The 19,744-nt window shown below is 34.2% G+C and overlaps 1 protein-coding gene, 2 non-coding genes and 1 pseudogene across 4 annotated transcripts; 2 read left to right on the top strand and 2 right to left on the bottom strand.

Annotated features, from left to right (window-relative positions):
• Positions 1 to 3,029: 3,029 nt before the first annotated feature.
• LOC140866233 (uncharacterized) lies at positions 3,030 to 4,942 on the top strand. 2 transcript variants are annotated; one of them, XM_073271176.1, is made up of 2 exons: positions 3,030 to 3,292; positions 3,476 to 4,942. In XM_073271176.1, exon 2 carries the CDS (start codon positions 3,520 to 3,522, stop codon positions 4,483 to 4,485), a length of 966 nt encoding a protein of 321 aa, XP_073127277.1. In that variant the 5' UTR covers positions 3,030 to 3,292; positions 3,476 to 3,519; the 3' UTR covers positions 4,486 to 4,942. The 2 variants fall into 2 exon arrangements, with proteins under 2 accessions (XP_073127277.1, XP_073127278.1); XM_073271177.1 differs by having other exon boundaries at positions 3,030 to 3,288.
• A 3,040-nt stretch (positions 4,943 to 7,982) lies between these two features.
• On the bottom strand, positions 7,983 to 8,054 carry TRNAT-CGU (transfer RNA threonine (anticodon CGU)). The gene has a single exon. It is a non-coding gene; the product is annotated as a tRNA-Thr (tRNA).
• Positions 8,055 to 10,779: 2,725 nt separating this feature from the next.
• On the bottom strand, positions 10,780 to 10,851 carry TRNAT-CGU (transfer RNA threonine (anticodon CGU)). The gene has a single exon. It is a non-coding gene; the product is annotated as a tRNA-Thr (tRNA).
• Positions 10,852 to 12,423: 1,572 nt separating this feature from the next.
• Positions 12,424 to 16,661, top strand: LOC140864838 (putative receptor-like protein kinase At5g39000; annotated as a pseudogene).
• Positions 16,662 to 19,744: the final 3,083 nt, after the last annotated feature.

The following is a 19,744-nucleotide window of genomic DNA, read 5'->3' on the forward strand; positions in this document are numbered from 1 at the left end:
TGACTTGTACACTAGGAATCTATATGCACTACTGTTGTTTGCATATCCAATGAAAATGCAATCTACAGTCTTAGGTCCAATCTTCACTTGTTTTGGCTTTGGTATTTCTACTTTCGCCAAACACCCCCACACTTTCAAGTATTTGTATGAGGGCTTATGTCCTTTCCACAATTCGTAAGGAGTTTCATCCTTCTTTTTATGTGGAATTTTGTTAAGTATATGATTTGCCGAAAGTATTGCTTCCCCCCACAAGTTTTGGGGAAGTCCAGAACTTATTAGCATGACATTCATCATTTTTTTCAGAGTACGGTTTTTCCTTTCCGCAATGCCATTAGATTGTGGTGAATAAGGAGCAGTTGTTTGATGAATAATGCCAGATTCATTGCAAAATTCTTCAAACGGAGCAACATATTCACCTCCTCTATCACTGCGAATTTTCTTGATTTGTTTGCCTAATTGATTTTCGACTTCAGTCTTATAGGTCTTAAATGCTTCAAGAGCTTCATCTTTACTTCTTAAAAGAAACACATAGCAGAATCTTGTGCAATCATCTATGAATGTAATAAAGTACTTTTTCCCACCTCTAGTTTGTACAAACTTTAAATCACAAACATCGGTGTGAATTAGTTCTAGAGGTATTGTACTTCTTTCCACTGTGTGAAAAGGTACTTTAGTTAATTTAGCTTTAACACATACTTCACATTTATAGTTTGAATCAATCATAGTCCTTGGAATAAGATTTAGTTTTCCAAGTTTTCGCAAAGTGTTGAAGTTAACATGTCCTAATCTAGTATGCCATAAATTAGAACATTCAATCAAGTAATTCAAAGCATTAACTTTATTACTTTCAAGATCACGAAGTACAGTCATTACATTCATTTTGAACAGTCCCTTTTCTATATATCCTTTTCCTAGGAACTGTCCATTTTTCATGATTACAACTTTGCCGGCTTCAAACACTATTCTAAATCCGGCCTTGACCAGTCTAGACCCCGATACAAGATTCTTTCTTATGTCCGGAACATGGAGGACATCGATGAGAGTAAGCTCTTTTCCCGAAGTCATTTTGATCACCACTTTGCCTAGTCCAACGATCTTAGAAGTAGCATTGTTACCCATATAGAGCTCTCGTCCACTTATAGGAGTATACTTCGAGAATAGATCCTTGTCAGCACAGACATGTCGTGTAGCTCCGGTGTCGATAAACCATTCTTTGGGATGATCAACCATGTTAGCCTCAAAGATTACTGCTGACAAATCTATCTCGGACAAATCAATAGGCACAGATTTGTGTAGGACCACATTTGCCCGGTATTGATTGTCCTTCTTCGGTAAGCGACAATCCTTGGCTTTGTGGTTCGACTTTCCACAGTTCCAGCATGTTCCTTTCCACTTCTTATTTTTCCCTTGCATCACATCTTTCCCAAACTTCTTCCTTTTCTTCATAGCATTCGGCTCTACCAAGTTTGCCTTGGCTTCCATCGGCATCTTACCAGCTTTGATCTCCGCTTTACGATTGTCTTCTTCAATTCGCAGTCTGACAATCAAGTCTTCGAGCCCCATTTCCTTGCGTTTGTGCTTCAAATAATTCTTAAACTCCTTCCATAAAGGTGGCAATTTCTCGATTAATGCAGCCACTTGGAAGGACTCACTGATCATCATCCCTTCAGCCATTATGTCATGTAGGATGATTTGGAACTCTTGCACTTGGCTAATCACCGTCTTGGCATCAACCATTTTAAACTCGAGAAACTTACCGACTACGAACTTCTTCGTGCCAGCATCCTTTGTCTTGTACTTTTTCTCTAAGGATTCCCACAGTTCCTTAGCAGTCTTGGTTGCAGAATATACACTATACAGCATATTGTCCAACCCATTCAGTATGTAATTTCGGCACAAGAAGTCGCTGTGACACCATGCATCAAAGGCAGACCTTGTTTGTGTGTCAGCATCCGGTGCCGGAACAACAACAGTTTCCTTCAAAAACCTTGCAAGATGAAGTGTTGTGAGGTAAAACAACATCTTCTGCTGCCATGTTTTGAAGTCAGAACCGGAGAACTTCTCAGGTCTCTCGGCATGTGCATTGGAAGCAGCAGGGGCCGTGACAACAGCCGGTGGCGGCGTAACAGGGGGTGGTGGTGGGTGGGGGCGGCGTAACAGGAGGAGTTGGAACATCAGCCATGATCAAAAAAATTGTCTTAAACTTGTAGGCACAATTTCCACCACACGATCAAAAGCGAGCCAAGAGTTGAACTCTTTTTCTTTAAGAAAAATTTTGCCCCGCCTAGGTGCTAACGGGATTGTGCAAAGTGTCTCCCAAGATAAAACGCTTCCCAACTTTGAGTAGCAGAGAAGAAAGGAAATCTGAATGAGCGAGTTGAAATGAATGCAGGGGCCATCTATTTATAGATGTTGGACGGCTACCTCAGACGGTTGCATCCCTTCGATGACGGACGGACGGCGGCGGCACGCGCGCGTGTGGCTAATGGTTCGAAACTAGCCTAGACTAGGTCCGCTCCCTTTAACAAACATGGGTATCCCTTGGGCCCTATTATTAAATTACATTTATCTGTATAACTAATTCCCTAGGCTACAGATATGGGAAGAAAACTTTTTTCATTAATTAAAACCCTTAGCTTCACACATAGATAACATCGACAAAAGTTGAACCAAAGATTAACGACTAATTAATTAAAAGTCCACCATATATAATACATAGATAATTAATGTGACAGACGATTTCTTCACTATTTGTAGGTATTTAAAATAAACGAAACAATCTTATGAATCAATTTTATTAGACAAATATAATATTTTATTCACCCATGATATTATTTTTTTTATGTATGTCAAAAAATATTAATTTTTTTAAATATATATGGAGCTCCTCATGATCATGAGATCGTTTCATAAAATAACTATTTTTTAAAATACGTTCAAATATAATAATAATCCTTTCTAATTGATATATATCAAACTATAACGCTTGAGCTGTTACACCAACTTATTTTGAGTAAGGCATGATTTCATATCTAATGTACTACGCGTGGCCACCTCTGCACCATTCTTTTATTCTTTCCAATGGACAATATTGGTCGGCTCAGGCCGAGCATCTTCTTTGCTCCTCCCACAGAGCAAATTGATTATATATAATATAATAATAATAATATATATAAATACACAGTTGCAAATATGCTCCCTCTTCGAAGCACACGTTTCCAGGCTGATTTCTTAATCAAGAAATGCTTGCTGATTAGGTTCTCCGATCCGTAAATATTCCATTTTCTTGTATGTAAGTGTTTGAATCTCACATCATTTAATTTGCAGTTCCACATATGTTATACTTATATATGTATCATGGAAAAAAGATTAATTCTTTTATTCATTATATATATATTGATCATATAGTATTTAAACCAGCTTTTTCATCATCAATATACATATATATATAATTTGGGAAGATTAATTTCTGCAGTACGAAAGGAGGGTTTTTCAAGATTTCCTTATAAAGGTTATCAGATGAGAGACGTAAGGGAGGAGGAGGAAGAAGAAGAAGAAGAAGAAGATTTCAACACAAGTACTACTACTTGTATGGCCGGGTCATCGAATTCGACAACATCATCGTCTTCATGGTCTAGGTTTAAGGATCCCCGGATCGTGCGGGTTTCTAGAGCATTTGGAGGTAAAGATAGACACAGCAAAGTGTGTACCGTGAGAGGATTGCGAGACAGGAGAGTGCGGTTGTCGGTTCCGACAGCGATACAGTTGTATGATCTTCAGGACAGGTTAGGGCTAAACCAACCAAGCAAGGTGGTTGACTGGTTGCTTAATGTTGCCAAACATGAGATCGATGAGTTGCCACCGCTCCGGTTCCCAGTCGACGGAAGCGGCTTTGGCCAAAATCTTCATCAACATAATAATCTTGCACCAGCTTTTGATCTTGAATTTGGATCAGGCTCTCATGAATCTAGCAAAGAAGGCAGATTGAAGATCGGTGGCAGCGCGGTGAATTGGGACGATTCGATGAAATATTCCAAGGCTGATGTTTTCTTGGGGAAATCTAAGGATTTCCCAGGTGGGAAAAGTGAATATCATAGAGATGGGAGTTGGCCAAGAAATCATCAGGAAAGGCAATCATTCAATTACTTCGAAAACCAGCTGGGTGCATTTGTTAATGTTTCTAGACCAAATATGATTATTAATCCTTCTTCTTCTTCTTCGTTGCCGGTTTTTCTTGATAGTAATAATGCGTATAATAACCAAGTTTTCAGATGGGATCCTAATTCCCATTTAACTCTATCTCAACCGTCGGATCAAGCACGGCAAGATTTGCACAATATCAGCCTGCAGATGCCAATAATGGCCGCAGGTAATTCTCATCAGATTCTGGTGTATCAATCTGGAACGTCGAGTGCAATGTTACAAGAATCTCATGATCATTTCCCTTGTTCGAATTCAGAATTCGTCCCGAAACAACTGAATTAATTTTCAGGCTAGCTTCGCAGTTAGTTTTCGGTTTCTCCTAGATCATGACTTCAACTGTTGATGACTCCCATATATAGTACTGCTCAACCAGTAAGGTCACCTCATTTCATGAGTAGTACTGTAACCGCAAATCTTCTCCCTTCACAGAAACATTAATAGCGCTGGTGAATTATAAAGCTTTTCTTGATTTAAAGTAAAGATTCGATTCGAATTCATCGTTCTGGGCCGGAGAGGTACGTACTTCGAACCACTCGATACATTTATACTTCTTTTATACTTGATGAATATATAAAGCTTGTTCACAGCTGATGAAAATATTATAATTGTAATGTGTTACGTACACTGGTGTTCACATTGAATTATATGGTTTACAAATGACAAATTATCATGTTGTGATTATATTTAATTTCTAAAAGACTTGAATTTCAAGCCTGTTATAATTAAGCTGCCTTTTACAGGCTAGCTCCTGCAGTATATATAATATTGTTGAATTAATATTTGATTTATGGTACTGTATATGATACAATATATAATTGTCCAACATTTTCATCCATCCGGGACTTTCGGAATCGAAACAAAAAAACCCTAGTAACCCTTCACACACACACATATATATATATATATATCTCCTTATCCTTACTTATATAAATATTTCATTTGATATTGATCATATATATATATATTTGCAACATGAGGAGTAGAAGAAGAAAATGAAAAAGGGTTTTAATTTGTTTCTTGTGCGGATAAGATAGGCGTGGAAATGTCAACTTTTACGCAAGATCCAAGGAAGTAATTAACACGCAGGAAAAAAAATAATAATAATAATAAGCGTAATGTTGAAGGACCCGTGGCATGAAAGAAAACTGGAAAAGATAGCTAACGTGTGGTCCAAATTAAGAAAAAAAGGTGAAAAAGATCGGTGAAGGGGTACAAAGTTAATTAGGGTTTGGTTTATTCATTTGGAGTACTGTGTGAGTGTGTGTAAACTTGTATATATATATATATATATGCATATAGTTTTGATCACATGAGCAACAATCATGGTCAATTATGTGAGCAACAGCTAACGTGACACCTTGTATATCCAAGAAGTGATTGTCACGTTAGCTGTTCTTCGCGTAGTTGCCCATGTTATCGAAATTATATATATATATATATATATATATATATATATATATATTATACGTATACATGCATGGGATGGATATATGGGACCACATGCAAAAGGGGGTTCTGGTCTGGTAGAAGGGTCCCCATGGCTAGCTGCTACTGTTAATGTTGGGTCTCGGGGGGTCTCTGTCTGTTATATTCAGTCAGCCTAATAAGCCAATTTACTTTAGGGTTGAGTGAGTTTCTTGCTTTGTTTTTCCATCCCCAGCCTGCTACGAGAATAATAATTACTTTTCACAAAGAGCTTTAGAATATAACCATTTATACGCTTTTTTTTTTTTTTTTTTTTTAGAAACACAAAGATTTTGGACTTCAAACTATTCATATATAGCACTAAATTGCCATCATTAAGAATATTTTGCTGGTGTGATAGTGCATACAACGGTGTCATTTCGGCATCAATTAAATTGAAAAAAAATAAAATAAGAAAAGATAATAGACTAAAATTTAAATTTGAATGACACTCATGACAAAAATGATCATAAGAAGGAAACATGTACGTGGGACCAAATTTCTTGCTTTCTTTAATTCGAAAATTTAATTTCATTTTGTGAAATATTAAACCTGCAGCGGTCTACGAATTGACTTATAAACTTGTTATACGAATCGCTAATATATTTACATAATTGTTACATATTTACACTGAATAATTAATACATTATAGTCTTGTAAAGAAATAACAATATTAATGTGAAAATAAATTTCGTAAGTTAATCACAAATTCTAATAAATGTGAAACAGGACTTCTAGCTACAATATTTTACCTATTTTTCACATGGTGTACATAATTTTTCATCTTACGATCTTTCGCATAGATACATATTCTCGTGCCGTCAAGAAAGGACCATACGTACGGGAAGAAGATGAACGTAATTATATATATTTCTTGACATGGTCATGGATTTATTTAATTTTTTACATTTAGAGGAAATTAACTACCCCCTTCACTGCTGAATCTTTTACCATGGTTCACTTAGGGTGCAAACGAATCGAGGGATTTCGAGGCGATTTAAAAATTATCTGATGCGTGTTTGAAATTATTGATCCAAATGAACTCAAACATGTTTGAACTCTTTCAAGAAAAAAAATCAATTTTTGTCTAACATATTTCAGTTTTCGATTTTTTCAGTTGTGTGGCATTGCACATGAATTTGTCATGTTAGAATCACATCAATGCTATGTGGAAAAATTGATGTAAATTTCAAAAAAAATAAAAAATATGAACTAAAACTGAAATTTGATAATATAAACGACCAAAATAATAAAGAAGGTACGTGAACCATATTTGACCAATTAAATTGTAGTTTTTCCATTATATGATCAAACATGATTTTTCTTCATAATCGAGTTTGAATTTCCTTTAATTAATATCTTATCTAATTAATACTCCCTTCGTTCCAATTATATTGTCCATGTTTTCTTTTTTGTTTGTCCCAAATATATAGTCATATACCATATTTAGTAATATGTTTTTACATTTCTTTACTAATATATCCCTATTAACTACACCTTGAATGCTATCTTACGATATATCTTTAGTCTGAATGCTACATTTTCGTCTGCCCTCAAGAATTGACCACATGGGGAGAAAATGGACTTATATTTCTAGACACATTCTTCAATTTTTTGAGCTAGCTGGTTCTTGAGCTTCTTGAGCGGCGTATTTGCAAGACAATTCGAACATGTTTGAAATATTTTTCAATCCAAATTATTTTTTTCAATAGCTTCGTAAGGTGTTCGTGAACTTTAATATTTTATTAAAATAACATAATAATTTATTATACTATATTTCGAGCATTATTTTCTACTAAATTATCAAACATGTTAAATAGTGTGAGTTGAGCTCGTCCCAACTCGAGCCAAAACTGTTAAAACTTTTGAGTTCCGAATTGTTTTATTATTAATTAAAAATATTTAATTGAATGGAATATATAATGGAATTTATTTTCAAGTTCATGTATTTATATTTGTGAGACTGATCGACCAGACTCAGATGTATAATAAAAAATATTATTTTTGACATAAAGAATAATAAATTTTTTTAAATTAAATCAAATAAAATATCCATTTTTTGTGAGGATTTTACGTTTGTAAAATGCTTAAAGGGTCGCTCCAAATTCAGTTTGCCAAGTTTAGGATGCATGGATCAGAGATTCAGAATTCAGATGGGTTTTAGTACCGATTTGAACTGCGAAAACAAATAAATAATGGACCCATAGGCCCAGTTACGATAGCGAAGAGCAAGCCCATGTTCTACGAAAATAATGGATCCATTGGCTAAGTTATGATAACAAAGTGGAAGCCCAAAATATGTAAAAAGTTTTGAAAGCTCCCGGCGAGGATCGAACTCGCGACCTTTCGCTTACGAAGCGAACGCACTACCACTATGCTACGGAAGCAACCTTATTTTTGAAGCGATATTTAAATTTAACGTAATCAAACTTTGTAAAATGTTGTGCTAAATAAAACTCTACATAATCATTATTATCATTTTTTGTAACAATCGAAAGGAAATAATTTAATTATGATTTAATATTTTGTAATTAGCATTTTCTTATATCATAAAAATTTGATTTGAAAACCAACTATTTGCTGATGGTACTTTTGCCCGACTAGTTCTCAGATTTTGTTCTAAAAAAAAATTCATTCCTAGTAGTAGAATATGATATTCTTTAAACCTCATTTACTAATTATAAATTTTATACTAGTTTTCAAATAAAATGTTCTTACAATAACCGTAAAAAATGTAAAGTTTAATTATAAAATAAAGAAAAAAATAAAATAATCGAAAGGTTTAAAATCTTTTTGGACTTCAGACTATGCATTTTTTTTTTTTAAAGAAGCACAAAGATTTTGGACTTCAAACTATGCATACTAAATAGCAATCTTCAAGGATATTTTGATGGTGTGATACTGCATACGATGGTGTCATATTAGCATCAACTAGCCGTATATGAAAAAAAATATGAAATTAAAAAAAATAAAATACTAAAAGAAAACAGATTAAAATTAAAATTTGGATGACACTGATTACAAAAATGATCATAAAAAGAAAACATATAGGACCAAATCTCTTGCTTGCTTTCTTTCGAAATTTAATTTCACTTTGTAAAATATTAAACCAGCAGTGTAAGAATTGACTTAAAAAACTTATTTAAGAATTGCTAATATATTTACATAATTGTTACGTACTTACATTGAATAATTATAATAGATTATAGTCTTGTAAAGATGATAATATTAACGTGAAAATAAATTTCCTAAGCTAATCACAAATTCTAATAAATGTGAAACAAGACTTCTACAATATTATATGTATTTTCCACATGGTGTACATAATTTTCAATCTTACGATCTTTCGCATAAGCAATTTAAAAAATATTTGATGTGTATTCGAAGTTATTGAATCCAAATAAACTCAAATATGTTTGAACTCTTTCAAGAAAAACATCAATGGTTGTATAGCATCTTTCAATTTTTGACAATTTTAATATATTTTTTAAAAGAGTGTGTATGGCATTGCACATGAATTTGTCATGCTAGAATCACGTCAATGCTATGTAGAAAAATTGACAAAAATTTCAATAAATAAAACTAAAATTTGATAATATAGACTACCAAAATAATAAAAAAGGTGGAACTATATTTGACCAAAATTGTAGTTTTTCCATTAATTATCAAACTTGATTTTTTTTATAATCGAGTTTGAATTTCCTTCAAGGTCTAATTAATATTTAGAAGCGTGTATGTGTATGCATGATATTGCGTGTGCGTGATAATTAATAATAATATAAGATCATGACAATACAAGTTTGAATATGATTGTTTTATGATTGTAAATTTATGATTCGTTTCGGAATGCTTATTCCTTTATCTAGATCTCTTGCTTTCTCATGAATTTAATTTCACTTTGTAAATGTTAAATCTGTATTTCATCACAAATTCCGCCATTGATAGAGATGAACCGAGCTCGAAGAAGATATGCTAATTAGGAGAAAATTGATGCATTGTATTGATAGGAAAAACTTAATTTTGTTTGTGAATACATTGCTTTATATATACAAGTAATGAGAAGTTTTAACTGCTATTTAACAGCTAACTATATGCTAACAAGTAACTCAACAATCTAGCTTTAGCTATCTTTAACAGTAAAATATAAAACCAACAGTTTACGAATTGGCTTTAAGTAGAGAGAATATTAATGTGAAATTAAATTTCCTAAGCTAATCACAAATTCTAATAAATGTGAAACAGGGCTTCAACAATCTAGTATTTTCCACATGGTGGACATTTGAATTTTCAATCATACGATATTTAGAATAGATACATTTTCGCGTGCCCTCAAGAATTGAGCACATGGGAAGAAAATGAACTTATATTTCTAGACACATTCTTCTATTTTTGAGCTGGTTCTGTTAGATTTTTGAGTCGATTTAAAAAATATATGATTCGTATTTGAAATTATTGAATTCAAGCCAAACTCGAGCATGTTTGATTTTTTTTTTCAATCTAAATCATTTTGTTCAGTAGTTCGTGAGTGCTCGTTTAACTTTAATATTTTATTTATAATAATATATTATACTAAATATATTTCAAGCATTATTTTTGACTCAATTATCAAACATGTTTAAATAGTTTGAGTTGAATTTGTCCGAGCCGAAACTATTAAAATTTTTGAGTTTCGAAAGTGTTGTTATTAATTAAATATATTTAATTGAAGAAAATACATATATAATGAAAGTTATTTTCAAGCTCAAGTTATATTTGTGATCAGACTCGTCGATCCGACCCAGTTATACAATAAAAAATAATAATTTTAACATAAAAATAAATATATTTTCACAAATTAATTCAAATAAAATATCCATCTAACAAAATTTTTGAGGATTTTACGTTACTCGAAATTCAGTGTGCGAGCTGCCAAGTTTATAATGCATATTGCATGATCAGATGTGGTTTGTACCCATATGGGCTACAAAATAAATAAATAATGGATCCGTAGGCCCAGTTACGATAACAAAGATAAAGCCCATTACTCATGAGCTACGAAAATAATGGATCCATTGGATTTGTTATGAGATAAGAAAGAGGAAGCCCAAAAATCAGATAATTGATATTTCGTGAAGCTCCCGGCGAGGATCGAACTCGCGACCTTTCGCTTACGAAGCGAACGCACTACCACTATGCTACGGAAGCAACTTTATACATGAATTTTTATTCGTATTATTTAGCTAACTATATCATTATTATCATCATTTTGTGCAATCGAAATGCAATAATTATGATTGGCTCTTTTGTAATTAGCATTTTCTTATATCATAATTTATTAATTTGATTTGAAAACCAAATATTTGCTGATAGTATCTTTGATCGACTAGTTCTCAGATTCTGTTCTAAAGAATATTCATTCGTAACAGTAGAATATGATATACTTTAAACCTCCTTTACTAGTTATAAATTTTAAACTAGTTTTCAAATAAAAGGTACATACATGAATCGTAAAAAAGTAAGTTTAATTATAAAATAAAGAAAAAATAAAATAAATCGAAAGGTTTAAATCTCGGCCGGAATTAATAATGAAAAGAAAGGTGCCGTTTTTACGTGTTATGGTTTTTTTATATAATACATTAAAATTAATCTAATTAGTGTTGGGATTGACAATGTCCTAAAGTTTAATCTATTGATCGAAATTTATTAACACTAGCGACTTGCACACACAATGTGCGTGTTTGCTAATTTATGTATTATTAAATTATCATTTTAGAAGATAAAATATATGTAATAATTGTTATTATTATTATTTTTTTTAAAAAAATCTCAAACAGTTAAACACATAGTGAAAGTTATTTTTCAAAATCTGATTATCACATTTGATTTTTAAAAATTGTTTTATTAGGTGGAGGGTAATTTTGAGAATTCACATAAAAGTATAAAAAAAATTATTATAACATCCTCTCATTTAGGAATAGATACGTCGAGTACATTAATTTTTCAATTGAATTTATATCCATTATTAAATATTTTACTTTAATTTTTCGTTGATTTTATATCTATTATTTTAAAAGGGTTGATCTGAAGGGGATTCCATTCCACATGAGTCAGAGGCCCATTGGCTCATGCGGGGGTTAAACCGAGGGATGTGCACGAGTAGGCAGAGACCTGAGGGAGGGAACAACATGGTTCAACCCCCAGAGCATACCCCCAAATATTTCAATGAGGAATATGCTCCACACGAGGATCGAACCCGCAACGCTTAGAAATTTCTTTCCACGTTAGCTCAGGCCTTATCAACTCGCCAATGCCCCTATGGGCTTATATCTGTTATTAAATTCTAAAGTAGTAGCGTATTACTCTTTCTGTTTCGATTATATAATCCTATTTTTTTGCTACACAAATTTAAAAACATTTTTAAAAAAGTAAATTATATACAAACTTTTCATTTTATCCATCTATAAATTATAATGTATTAAAAAAATTATTTCATAATTTTCAAAATATAAAAAATATTACTAAAAATTATATACAAACTTTTCATTTTGTCCCCAAAAAAACGTGATTATAAATTTGGGAAAAATGAAAAAAAAAAAATCTATAAAATCGGAACGGAATGAACGGAGTATTAGGTAACATGCAAATACACTATGAAACTTCGAGATGAAGTAGAAATACAGGAAATAACGAGGAAGCGAAAACATGGAAAACAAGTCTTAATTTCTCATTTATTATCCTGAGGAGAAGGAAGACTCAGGAGTGGACTTGAGACGCGCAAAGTTGATATTTCATTCCAAGATTCTTCCATCATTCTGAATTACAATTCAATTCAAAATGGATCACCATTTTTTCCCATTTCTTCAATCTCCTTCATGTTATGTGTATGCTATTTCATCAAATTCACTGTTTGTTTCCATGATCCAGCTTACCTCCCCGACGACGTTTCCATTACTTGCGGGCCTGTTGGGACTTGGGCGGCACACAGTGGCAGGCAATGGCTCGGAGATACAGACCCAATGCTTGCTTCCTCGGTACAAATCAAAGGCAAGTCTATCATCTCAAGTGTTAAGCGGTTTCTGTTTCTGCTAGAGTATCTCCTTCAGGATTCTCCTACGTATTTCTTGTCAGCCCAGGTGAGAAATTTATCCGCCTTCATTTCAATCCCATTTCGTATAAAGGTTTTCAAAAGTACAAGGACTTGTTCACTGTTGAGGCTGGCCCTTTTACCCTGCTCACCAACTTCAGTGCTTCGCTAACTGCTGATGCTCTTGGCTTGACTTCTGTGATTAAAGAGTTTTGTATAAATGTGGAAGAAAATCAACCATTGCATATAGTTTTTACTCCTGCAACTAGTCTCTCAGGGGATGATACTTATGCTTTCTTGAATGGTATTGAGATTTTCACAGTACCTTTAGGCCATTCTTATTTTCATGCTCATGGACATATTGGTGCCCAAGTGATCGGACGTAAGTCTCAACATATCTATGTAGATAATAGCACCGCCCTTGAAATCGTACGTCGAGTGAACATCAAACGGCCTGGTTCTGTTTCATCGGGTGATGATATTGCTGATATTTTTGGGATGTGGGGAACTGTTCCCAGAGTAAAAGCCAACCAGATCAATAATATTACCTGGGAAATACCAGTGGATGTGGGATTTAGATACTTGATTAGGCTTTATTTCTCAAATTCAGGGCTTAAGTTAGTGCAAGAGACAGGTTCTGTGAGTTTCCAAGTCCTGATTGATGAGGTGACTGTAGATTTGGTTAGTGAAAGAGATACCAATAATGCCATCTTGTACAAAGACTACATGGTGACGTTGAAGGGACGCAAACAAGGCGTTAAACGTAATATTTTAGTTTCTTTGCAATCGTACGGTGAATCTGTAGATGGATATGATCCTTTCACCGGATTTGAAATGCTAAAGCTGAGCAACCTTGACAATAGTCTTGCCAGTCCAAATCCGCCGTCTCTTGCTTTGGATTCACCATCCAGCACTGTCCAAATTTTACGCCGAGTTCTTGATCATAAATATGCCGTTGTGACTATTTCAATGAGTATAATTGTTCTAGCAGACATAATTGTTTACAAGCTCCGAGAAATTTGGGAAGATGGTTGTACAGAGGAGGAAATCAAACCATCAGCCAGGGCTGAACGTTTCTGTCGTCGATTTACACTATCTGAGAAACAATTAGCCACCAAAATTTTAGCTATAATCTTATCATTGGTAAAGGTGGTTTTGGTAATGTTTTTAAAGGCCTCATTGATAACGGGAATGAGATTGTTGCAGTAAAGCGGCTAAAGTTTGATTCGAGGCAAGGGGCACACGAGTTTTTGGCAGAGATTGAAACACTTTCCGAGCTGCGACATAATAATATAGTCTCTTTGATTGGTTATTGCACCGAGCAAAGGGAAATGATTCTGGTTTATGAGTACATGGCCAGTGGAACACTGGGGGATCACCTTTACAAACTTGTCAAAAAAGGTATTAGCTGTGGTTCTCTTACATGGAAGCAACGTCTTAACATCTGCATTGGGGCTGGTCGAGGACTAGACTATCTTCACACAGGTCACGGAATCATACATCGCGATGTCAAGGTTTCAAACATCCTGCTGGATGAAAATTTTACGGCTAAGGTTTCAGATTTCGGCTTGGTAAAACATGAAAACTTGAGAAACTTGCAAAGCCATGTGAGCATAAAGGGAACGTTTGGGTACCTCGATCCAATCTATACTAGCTCGGGAAAATTAACTAGGAAAAGTGACACATACGCCTTTGGTGTGGTGTTGCTGGAAGTATTGTGTGGAAGACCAGTACTTGATCAAAGGGTTCCTGAGGATGAGCGAATTCTGACTAAGTGGGCTCGAGGCAAAATTAGAGAAGGAGAAGTTGAACTGATTGTGGATTCGAATCTGAGACAAGAAATTTCACCAAATAGCCTGAAAGTGTTTGTAGAGATTGCTGAGAGATGCTTAGATGAAGAACCAAAGAAAAGGCCAAAGATGACTCAAGTTGTGCTACAACTTGAGCATGCCCTTGAGCAGCAAGATATCCTAGAATCGCCCCTACTGAAGGAGCCTTCTTCTACATCTCCACCAACAGAACAAACTTACATGAGTGGAAGCGATTATGAGATTCCTCCATCTTGGATAAAAGAAGAAAGGAAAGCCGCCCCATCTAACAAGCTGTCACGGATTCGGCCTTGGGATGGCTTATGGAAAAAACATAAGCCATTGAGGACAAATGAAGACAGAATATTATCAGGTACTAACAATGAACAAAAAACTCACACCACGTACCTGAGCCTGAATGCGTTCAAGCTCAAGAGCACTCAATCAGTTATGAACGCCAAACCTGACACACATATTTTCATAATGGGCTTACATTGAAAGATATTATCTTGCAGAAATTTATAAATTAGGCATAAACTTGCCTGAATTTGACTGGGCCATGATTGCATCTGCCACTGATGATTTCTCATCTTCACATAAGGTTGGACGAGGGACAAATTTTAGCTCTGTTTATAAGGTGAGTTTCTTGAGATTGACCATTTTATCGATTTTCACCTTAAAAAATAAATGACTCGGAGATGGACTAAAAATATCCCACACATCTACCTAAACTCTGTTTTTGCATAGGCTGTATTTCCATCGGGACAGACAGTTGCTGTTAGAAGACTTTCTGTTGCCAGCCAGACTGGGGTACTGAGGCAGTTCATTAATGAGATTTTTATGGATCATAGACTTCGGCACCGAAACATCATTAAACTTCTGGGGTACTGCATTGACGAAGAAAGTATGTTACTTGTACATGAATTCATGGAAAACAACAGTGTAGGTGGCATGATATTCGGTCAGTGCCCTTCTCTTTCGTTTTTTTTTTGCACTTTTATTCGTAATCAGCACTGAGATTTACCAACTGATCTTACACGTTAAAGATGGGAAATTTCACTGCGTTCAATGGCCACAACGTTTCAAAATTATAATGGGGATTGCCAGAGGAGTTGCTTATCTTCATCAAGATTCAGGAATGAGTATAATACACGGAGATCTGACAGGAACAAATATTTTACTGGACATCAATATGAATCCTAAAATATCAGGTTTTGGCTATGCAAAAACTTTGGAAGAATATCGCAATGAGTCCAAAACCATAACTACAGTTGGGACAAGGTATAAGCGAGGGATCCATTTTCCTGTTCGGTCCCTTTTTATTTATAAATAATTTCTCATTTTTATAACATTTCAACAGATGTTATATCGCCCCGGAGTGCCAGACACTCGGCAAGTTTTCGATGAAGACGGATGTGTATAGCTTCGGAGTTGTGGTTCTAGATATTGTGAGTGGCAAGAGATGCTTCGATTACGTCAAGCATATTGTTCCCATTGTATCTCAGGTGTGTGCAATGAATTCAAACGTTTGTTTATGGCTGTACGTATATCGACAAATGTATGGTGATTATTCGTGTTCAGACTAGGATGCTCTGGAGAGAAGACAGAGCATTGGAAGTGGTGGATGACTCACTTGGAGGCCATGTGTTAAGTTCTATGGTAGAAGAAGAGGTTCTTAGATGCATCAAAGTTGGGTTGTTATGCAAACACTAAGGGAACCTGATGTCCGACCAACGATGCATCGTGCGATCAAGCTCTTGGAAGGAGAGGAATACTTGGACTGGCAAGAGGTGGATTCGCTTTTGCGACAAGAACGAGAATATGATCATGAGCAGACACAAGACAGGATGGATTGGTTCCTGTACGGTTCACCGGACGCAACATTCGAATATGATATTACAATGGTGAGGTAGATCATCAGTACTTTGTACATGTTCCTGTTTTGTTTTGTTTTGTTTTGGTTTGTTTTGTTGATGTAGCTTCAGTGGCATGCAGAAGCCTAGCTATTTATGTGTTTTTGGTGCAATATTTTTTTTTGATCCAAAACTAATAGAAGACATGCATGTGAGTTAATTACTTTCTTTAGCATATGTTAGAGTATTAATTGTATGTTATGAATTGCAGCAAGGATTATATCTTAACGGAAGCTGGCTTATTGGAATGAAACTTCCAAAAACAAAGCTGAGAGCTAAGAGCCTTAAAATATTTGAAACATTCTTGCACTATACTTAAATAAAATAAAATAATTAATATTTCACTCACGATAAACAAACTAATATATGAAACTGTACGCTTTGAATTTTTAAATTTTCTTACTTATATCATCGATTCTTTTGTTGGGGATTTTCAAACTTCTGAATTTGCTATAGTTAATTTTCTTTATTAAACTCTATTTGTAAGCCATGAGTTATTTGGTAGTCATTATATAAACTAATAATGTAATCAAACAAATTTGCAGACATAAGTAATTAATTTCCTAATTAGCAAATAAATTTTTAATAGCCAACTTTATAATTCACATTAGTAAAATTAAATGTTCTTAATAAATAAATGAAATAACTGGTGAGTTTTTTTGTGAATATTCTTCTTTGTAATTTTAATTATTTTCTTTGAAATTTAGAAAATCTAAAACTTATTATGAAATTTTTATTAATTTATAAGATTAGAATTTGAAATGAAATAACGAATGAGCAAAGAATACCTGATGTTGTAAAAGTCAAACAAATTTGTAGAATGATTTTAAAAAAAGGAAAGAGTTACTAAATAAAAAATATTTATACATTCCAAAATTTCAAATTTAATTTTGAACATTCCAAAATAAATTTTGCACCTTCAAAAGTCGTGTAATATTTTTGAGCCACAATAAATATATATATATATAAATAAAATAATGATCCACTGCACACTAGTGTGCAGCAATTTTGTGTGCACCGAATATTCGCGCGAACATCTAAAAATAAAAATCAGATGTTCGCGCGAACATCACGCGATTCACACAAAATCCCTGCACATTAGTACTACATCTTGTATTGTTTTGTACTACATTTTGTATTATTTTGTACTATATTTTATGACTAAAAACCTTAAAATAAAACATGTTTGCATTTGAGGATTTCTCAGCAAATTGACCTTATTGAAATCCAATATTTTCAAAATACAAGAATAAAATAAAATTTTGGTCATAGAATAGAATTTAAAAAAAGCATTGCAAAAGGTCTGGGTCCCCTTCATTAAAAGTGGACTCACTCAATTATTGAATGCCAAGGCCAACATTAATGGCCACCCATTTACTTAACTCGTTACTTTTTATCTTCCTCACCGGAGAAATCCAGTCAACGCCCGTAATGGCAAAAATCACGGCCAAGCAGCTGAAATCCCTTCGCACCACCGCCGCATTAGCCCTCGCGCTCCTATTATTTCTGAGCATGAATATCAAGAAATCCGACTGCCTGAGCCACTCCGCCGAATGCAACGCCACCGTCGTCGGAGACTGCTTGCCGGAAGACGAGGAGTTCATGATGGAATCAGAAACAAGCAGAATGCTTCTGGCCCGGCCACTGAAACCACTCACCCTTCCAGCACAAAATCCGCAGAGACCCTTCTGTGACCAAGTCACGTACGGCAGCTGCGTGCCCAGGCCCAACAAGTTCTACGACAATCGTCCCTGCAACTACAACAATCTCTGTGGTCGGAAGGTTTGATCGGCGCCGCCCGCTGGTTTGTCAGAAATAATAATTAATTCAACTCCTAGATCTATTACTTAATTAATTCCATGTATAATGTTATGATTCCTCGAATGTTTAATTGACTTAAAATCAATTGCTCTGATTGATGAATTTGTTTCTGTTGATTAATGCCTTTTGGGAATGTATTGTTTCACAAGTTATTGATTATTAATTTACTGCAAATCCATATTTCCAGTTTAAGATCAATCACCTTTCAGTCTGCCAAAACATGTTCTCAAACCAAACACACCCAGATTAATTTCATCTTCATACCACACTACGAAGGTAAAGTTTACAAAAGATTGTGTTTTTTTAAAATTGATTAAATCTTTAGATTATAAAAAAGTTAAAACAAAAATCAAAAGTTGATAGTAGTTGGAAACAAATCTGAAAATTTAAAAATCAAGTTTGTTTGATAAATAACTTATTAGAGTTATTTTAACATTGATTTTTTTATTAATTAGAATCGCATTTGGAGAATCGTAATAACTATAAGACTAATTTTTAAATTTCAATTAAGTTAAATATTAGTTGACACATAATTGGAATTTTTTTTTTTTTTTTTTTTTTTGCTAATTGGATTTATCTATATATACACTAAATTTTCCCCCATGCAATTATTTTCTCATGTTTTGGAATGTGCAGATATATATGCGCTAACAAATAAATATGTATATTTGAGTTTTCCCCCATGCAATTATTTTCTCATGTTTTGGAATGTGCAGATATATAAGCGCTAACAAATAAATATGTATATTTGAGTTTTGATACAGTAAATACATTGTGCGATCCTTTGTGAGCACCGGCTAAGGTGATGACCACTTATTGATTATAACGTTGTAAAATTTGTTCAACTTTTTGCACAGTTTCATAATACGATTAATCAACGTGAATCCAAAGGAACTAATGCTAAATAGATACCTTTTGCAGTTAATCCTCTTGAGAGTACGATAGTAGCATTTAAATGTGCAAATGTCGTATTATAGAGTAAACCACCACAAATATGAGCACAATAGATATTCATCCGTCCCTAAAGGATGTCAAAGTTGGTGGAGTAGTTGAACTCTTGGCCAGAGGTCAGAAGTTCGATTTTCCTACCAATATTTTCTTGGACTAGCCTGTCACACAGGGCTTGCCTAGTGTGGCTTACCTGACTAACGTAGTTGGCAGAGTTAGTCCGAGAGTTTATCCAGTGCACAACAAAGGTAGGGGTTGCGGACTCTCCCACGTAAAAAAAAAAAAAAAAAAAAGATACTCAGCCAATGGAAACTATATATATTTCGTTAGAATTAGAATGGAATAATTTTTATATATGTTAAAATAAAAATATGGAGGGCATATATATGTAGAATCATTTAGCTAGCTGAAAGCAACTCAAACCTCCAACCACTCAATTATTTCCCAACAACGTGGATTACAATCAATTATTAATGGACCCGAAGCCAACCTGCAAATTAATTCATCAATAAAAAGGGTGAACC

The sequence above is a fragment of the Henckelia pumila genome, chromosome 4, assembly GCF_033568475.1.
Source record: "Henckelia pumila isolate YLH828 chromosome 4, ASM3356847v2, whole genome shotgun sequence".
In the NCBI taxonomy this organism is placed as follows: Eukaryota; Viridiplantae; Streptophyta; class Magnoliopsida; order Lamiales; family Gesneriaceae; genus Henckelia; species Henckelia pumila.

Coding starts and splice junctions, on each gene's coding strand:
- LOC140866233 (XM_073271176.1), top strand. CDS start 3,520: ATGAGAGACGTAAGGGAGGAGGAGGAAGAAGAAGAAGAAGAAGAAGAT.